Source organism: Rhineura floridana, chromosome 13 (genome assembly GCF_030035675.1).
Source record: "Rhineura floridana isolate rRhiFlo1 chromosome 13, rRhiFlo1.hap2, whole genome shotgun sequence".
NCBI classification, from domain to species: Eukaryota; Metazoa; Chordata; class Lepidosauria; order Squamata; family Rhineuridae; genus Rhineura; species Rhineura floridana.
In genome coordinates, this window is record NC_084492.1 from 14976420 (window position 1) to 14982928 (window position 6509).

Consider the following 6509-nt stretch of genomic DNA (forward strand, 5'->3'; position numbering starts at 1 on the left):
GACTGGACAAAGGTTCAGGGAGTGTTACAGGAGGGACCAAGGATCTAGGAAAAAGTTAGATGAAGGGCCATAGCTCAGTGGATGAGCATCTGCTTTGCATGCAGAAGGTCCTAGGTTTAGTCCCTAGCATCTCCAAGTGGGTCTGGGAGATGCTTCTGCCTGAAATACTGTAGAGTTGCTGCCAGACAGTTTAGATAATATTGAGCTAGATGGACCAATGGTCTGACTCAGTATAAGGCAGCCCCCTATGTTCTTATTAAGAAATAGGGCAGAGGGAGGAGCAGTATCTGAGAGCTGAACTTGGGAAGTGTTTTAATGCAGAAGTCTGCTAACCTGAAGAGGAAGTTCTCTATCAGATCTGGTACAACTTCTGATCCACTAATTCCATGGGGGTGGCTTATCTGGGTCTTGAGAAATCTCCTGGTTTTGCTGTCTACCTGGGAGTGGGGCTGCCACACTGCTGACAGTCTGCAACATATGGTACTAGGGATATGTTCAGCTTGTACAAGTTGTACAAACCTGTTATATAAGGACAGGGGAGGCAGTAACCAATTAGAGCTCAGAGAGGTGAATTAAAACAAAGGACTGGCAAATCTACTTGGGCCCTTGGAGGTCAACGGTTTTCCAAAGAGATATAGTCGCTGAAAGAGCAGAGTTCCAGCATTGCTCCTCAAATTGCAAGTCTACCTGTGGTTGTTTGTTTGGATGATTGTTCTGCCATCCCTAGTTCCTGGCGGCTGGCCTTCTATGTGTCTGGGAACCCTATGCCCAGCATTTTAATAGATTTGTTGTGAAGGGTTAGTGATGATTGCAAATTGGCATCCCTAGCATACATGTCTCTTAAAAGGTCAAGTAGGCAGCAGGCCTAGCTGTGATTAAGGGATCAGGAATTCACAAATATATCGTTTGACAGTACGACAGACTTCATCCACCCACTTTCCTTGGGCTGATTGAGAAAACACGACACAATTTTCCCGCTTTCCTCCATTGGGTTGTGACCGGTCCCAATTGAAGTAGTTGAGGACCATTCCATTGACATCCACAAATTTCCCTTCATTTACCATATCACTGACCCCCAGCCAAAAATCTGCCACACTTGGCAAGCTCTTCTTGCTGTACTCTCGGAGAACATTGGTTTCATCACCATCTCTGGGGATAGCAAGAGTCCCTCCCTTGGCTATGCAATCTTCATTTGCTTCATGGAAATGTTTGGCACCCTCGGAAGCCAAGTAGCATTTCTTATGGATCTTTGTTCCACGAAGACAGACTGTGAATGGAAAGTGATGGACACAGTAATTAAAGAATCCATTTTAAGTGCCCCTAACCGATGCTTCTCTGGTTATTGGTTATACTGGAGAGTCAGTGTGGTATAATGGTTAAGGGTTTGAATCCTCACTGAGCCATGAAGCTGACTGGATGACCTGGGGCCAGTCACTGTCTCTCAGCCCAACGTACCTCACAGGGTTGTTGTGAGGATAAAATGAAGAGGGAAAAACAATGTACACCACCTTGAGCTCCTTGAAAGAAAGGTGGGATATAAATGTAAGAAATAAATGCTTAAAATAAATAAATATTATTATCCAAACTTTCCTTGGATTTGTTTTTTCTCTTGGCAGGATTCAGGATGGGTGGACATCTGCCTTGGCCCTGAGGACTTTACTCTTGACAAGGCTGAGTCTTTACAACTCTAATTTTGGACCTTAACCACTAGCAGCTTGCAGTGTTGCTTCGCCATAAACATCATTTCTTCAGGCACAACATCAGCCCTTGCATGACATCATTTGTGATTTCATGAGATAACAAAGCACCTTTTCATAATACCCTTCTGTTTGCTGCTGAATCACAGAAGCAGACCAGTGTTAATTGGGTCCTCTAATCAGGGTTCAGATTAGTTCATTAGCAACCCAATGAAACCGGGAGTCAAGCATCACCAGTGACAAAGATGATGGCTGCTCTACTGATTTTCAGACATTTGCTGAAGGTAGTGGCTTCTTTAGCCTTTTGATCACACTGTGTGTCATTCTTCCAGCAGTAGCCCCAATTGCCAGGATTGTTGCTAATGAGAAAAATCGAACCTTGATTAGAGGGTCCAATTCACATTGATGCATTGGGCAGGAATTGGCTGGGTAAGCACTAACTGTCAGTGTTGGCTTTCTCAGTATCTCATTTTCCCAATCTTAAATTCAATTCTCCACATTTTTGCGGCAATTTGTGATTTTTTTTTTAACCTCATGAAAATTCACCAGCATTTTAGTGTTTATTTCTCCTAATAAACACATTTTTGTAAGCTGTTTTGACAATGTACGCACTTCTGCAAGCAATTTCTCCTAATGTAATACATATTTGTATGTTAGTTTCTAGGGGTGTGTATTGGATTGGCAAATTTTTAAATAAAAAATTTAAGTAAGAGGTAAGAAGTGTATAAAATTATGCATGGCATGGAGAAAGTGGGCAGGCACTTGATCAGAGGCAAAAGTGGGCAGAGCAACAAATGTGATTTTTACCTTTGCACAGTAGACTAATTTCTGCACACACTCTGCACCCCCTTCTCTATCCTTCATCCAGGCAAGCAAGAAGCATTGTCAGAGTTCAAGGATACAGTCCAGTCAGGCAAAAACAACCCAGGAGGATGCGAAGCAGGCCTGGGGAGGGATGTGGCTTGGGGACAGAGTAGGGTGTGTGGCTGGGGAGGGCATGTGTGGCCTGGCGAGAGTCCTAAAAGCCCAACAGAGTGGCCTTGAGGGCCAGGTTTGGCCCCCAGACCGGAGATTCCCCCTCCCTAAGCTAGCTCAGTATTGTCTACTTTGACTGGCTGGGACCTTCTGCACTCAAAGCATGTGTTCCACATTGACTCCACGGTCCCTCCCACTCTGAGTCTAATATCTCCAGCTATTCCATTTTGTCAATAATTCTTTGAGCTGTTTTGGAGGTGCAGGAAGGGGCGGAGGGGAGGGTCAACTGAAAATGGCTTGGGACTGTTATTTGTACTATTTATGTCGGAAAAACAGTCTCATCCGCCTCACCGCTTTGGTTTCATGGCACACTGCAAGAAAAAATTGGCATTTGTGTTGACATCAGAATGGGCTGAACTATCAGGAAATAGGTGTATGCTTGGCTTTGCACCAAAGGCAGGGATCTGAAGGCCTTTTCATTACTTGGGGCGACAAAGTGCCAAAATAAAGCTAGCTGTGCATGAGGTCAACTTTGCTTAGCAAATAAAAGCAGGACAAGGTATCCTAAAATGCTGCTCTTAATGTCTGCATCAGACATCCTGAGTATTCCATGCACTTCATCCTTATATCTCTTTGACAATTTGTTAAACAATTCCAGTGGTGTAACCGCTAGCAACAAATGGAATAACATTTACCATCTATTTCACCTCCACCCCAGTTTCAAAACTCAGATTTAAAGTGATTTAAAACTGAAAAAAAACCTGTCTGGGTGTGGGAAACACAACAGATGGATAGATTGTGCTGGTCTATGACCAAAATACTATTTATCCAGAGAGGAGTTTACAGATGTTTAGTTCCTCTGTGGTCCTTTTTGGTGCAGTGCTGCCATCTGAACCATGACTCATGGTTAAGCTCTCCTCACTAACCATGAGCTGTAGCCCATCTTTGTTTTCGGTTACAGCTCATGGTCAGTGACACGTAACCACAAGTCCTGGTTTGGATAACACACATTACGCCAAACCTTGGCTTAGCTCAGCACCACTAACTGGCAGTGGCTTGCCAGGGTTTTCCAATCCTACCTGGAGATGCTGAGGACTGAACCTGGGATCTTCTTCATACAAGGCTTGTTGTCTGCCAGTGAGCTACAGCCCCTCCTCAAACTGAATGCTATTTGGTATTCAGGCCTGACTTCACTCCTGGCAGTTCTATCAAGCTCATTCAGTATACGGGTTTCCCACCTTCCGCTTTTTCCTGATCTTTGGCTCATATAGGTGTCTTTCAGACATTTTTCACTTTGCCCAGGTCTGTGAAACTCTAACCATCTAAACCCATTAAAAGTTCTGGCCACAGAATCTCGCCACCCAACTGAGCTTTCAAAATGGTTCTCTAGGTGTCGTTGGACTCTAACTCCCAGCAGCTCCAGCCAGCACTGGTCAATCGTCAGGGATGATGGGAGCTGTAGTCCAATATCATCAGGAGGGCCAAGAGTTACCTGCATCTGCTGCAGGGTAATAAAAAGCAACCTTACCTGTCTGTAGTGCTTGCATTTCTTTCAGAGAGTTTACTTCTTGCCAAAGTTTGTTAATTTGACTCTTTAGGTCACCCTCTTTCTCTTAAATAAGAAAATATTGGCATACATTAGCATATATACACACATTATATATTTACATTAAGCTGTGGAGTACAACAGAGAGAGTGCAAACACTAAGGCTGCAATCCTAACCCCACTTACCTGGGAGTAAGCCCCACTGAATCTTTGCAGGCTTTCCTTTGCAGGGGCTGGGAGCTGCCTGTTACTCAGAGTGCCCATGGTACTTTGGGTTGCAGGCAGCCTTCATTATTCCCCTGCTAGACACTACATGGATGTGTGTGTAATTTTTACTTTAGTGATTAACAGTTCTGGGAGTCCAAATCCTTGTGTCACATAATTTTGACACAAAGTATCATTTGACACAAAGAGGCCACATAGGTTGGGCAGGTGATGTGTCAGAGAACAGTAGCGGTGTAGAAAGTAATCATGCCATCCACCCATGCCACATGAATTGCCCACGTTGAAAGTTACTGGTAGAATGTGGGAACAGATTACGCAGAAGTGACTACCATGCCACAATAGCCCCATCTGCACTATACATTTAAAGCAGCATTGTACCACTTTAAACAGTCATGGCTCCCCCAAAAGAATGTTGGGAACTGTAGCTTGTTAAGGCTGCTGAGAGTTATTAAGAGACCCCTATTCCCCTCACAGAGTACAATTCCCAGAGTCCCCTGGGAAGTGGGATTGCTTATTAAACCACTCTGGGAATTGTAGGTCTGTGAGGGGAATAGGAGTCTCTTAGCACCCTTAACTAAACTAAACTACATTTCTCAAGAATCTTTAGGAGAAGCCATGACTGTTTAAAGTGGTATAATACTGCTTTAAATGTATAGTGCAGACAGGGTCAAAGTTAATTTAAGAATAATAGCCCCCATATGATTATTTTTTCATGATTATTTGTTGACTTTGAAAGCAGTTATCTCGGGTCATGGTCTAAGGCAGGGAGGGGGTACCTGTGACATAACAGATGTTGTTGGACAACAGTTCTCGCCATCCCTGACCATCGGCCATGCTGGTTGGGGCTGATGAGAGTTGGAGTCATAGGAATATAGGAAGCTGTCTTATACTTAATCAGATCATTGGTCCATCTAGCTTAGTATTGTCTATGCTGACTGGTAGTACCTTTCCAGGGTTTCAGACTGGGGACAATTTCAGCCCTGCCTGGAGATGCCAGGGACCTTCTGCATGCAAAGCAGATGCTCTACTACTGAACTATAGTCCTTCCGTACAGCAACATCTGAAGGACCAAAGGCTCCCCATCCCTGCTCTGAAGACACATGAAGCTAAACAAGTCTAGGTTTGATCTGTGCCTGGCACATGATGGAAGAAGGCTGGGACACAAAACGTAATTCATAAATACATAAATAAAATTATTCTAATCAGACAACCCTACATAGCCCCAAAACAAATGTGTGTCATAAATAAATTTGCCAAGGTACCAATCAAATAATGTAGCTATCATAAGCTTCATTCTCGGCATCCCATTAAATTCTGCTTACCTTTAACCCTCCGTTTGCTGTGTTGTCTGGCTTTGGAGGGGGAAGACTGGCCAGATGTCTGATCCAGCAAAAGGATGGTAACAAGGAGGAAAATCAGAAATCCTGTTTGTGCCATGTTGGTTTCCAGAGCGTGAGCAAGCTTTGTCAACAGCAGCTCCTTAGCAGTTCAGAGAGCTACAGCCCTCTAGAACTGACTGCATTAGGCTTTATTAAAGTGTGGTGACAGAACTGGCTGTGCTCCTTGTTTACGAAATGAGCAAAATACCTCAGCAGCCTTCAGCATAAGGTGCCCTCTTGTTCTCAAGCGTCTTCCCCCCCAGACTTGTACTTCCTGTCAGTTTCTGACCTATTCGAAATGACCAAGCTTGCAATCCAATGCTAAACATGTTTACTCAAAAGTAACGCCTGCAGAGTTCAGTGCTGGTCAGCAAGCTTAGGATAGCAGCCATTATAACGGGGATGGGGGACCTTGGTTCTCTGGATCTTGCTGAACTTTAACACTCACTGGCCCTAGCCAGCATGGCCCTTGGTCAAAGGACGATGGGAACTGTAGCCCAGCAACACAGCTTCCCTGTCACCTTCACCCTGAAAAAGTGCCCTCATCCTCAAAAGGGCTTTCAGAATCGTTCTGCCTCCTAATGCTAGTTGCAGACTGTGGTGCTCAAGAAATTCTGCAAGGCATGGGTGATGATGACTTCTAAACGCATGCAGTCTTTGTAACAGGGAATCTGTGGCCCTCCAGAT

General features: G+C 44.4%; 1 protein-coding gene across 1 annotated transcript; it reads right to left on the reverse strand.

The window, feature by feature from the left end:
- Positions 1-875: 875 nt before the first annotated feature.
- On the reverse strand, positions 876-5880 carry CLEC3A (C-type lectin domain family 3 member A). The gene is made up of 3 exons (XM_061594159.1): positions 5766-5880; positions 4201-4284; positions 876-1267 (listed from the first exon to the last, which is right to left on the reverse strand). Exons 1-3 carry the CDS (start codon positions 5878-5880, stop codon positions 876-878), a joined length of 591 nt encoding a protein of 196 aa, XP_061450143.1.
- Between the last annotated feature and the right edge of the window lie 629 nt (positions 5881-6509).

Excerpts from the sequence above, each read along its gene's own strand:
- CLEC3A (XM_061594159.1), bottom strand. The coding sequence starts at position 5,880 with ATGGCACAAACAGGATTTCTGATTTTCCTCCTTGTTACCATCCTTTTG. Across the intron at positions 4,285-5,765 it reads CAGCAAACGGAGGGTTAAAG|AGAAAGAGGGTGACCTAAAG; the intron begins GTAAGCAGAATT and ends TTCTTATTTAAG. Across the intron at positions 1,268-4,200 it reads AATGCAAGCACTACAGACAG|TCTGTCTTCGTGGAACAAAG; the intron begins GTAAGGTTGCTT and ends TTCCATTCACAG.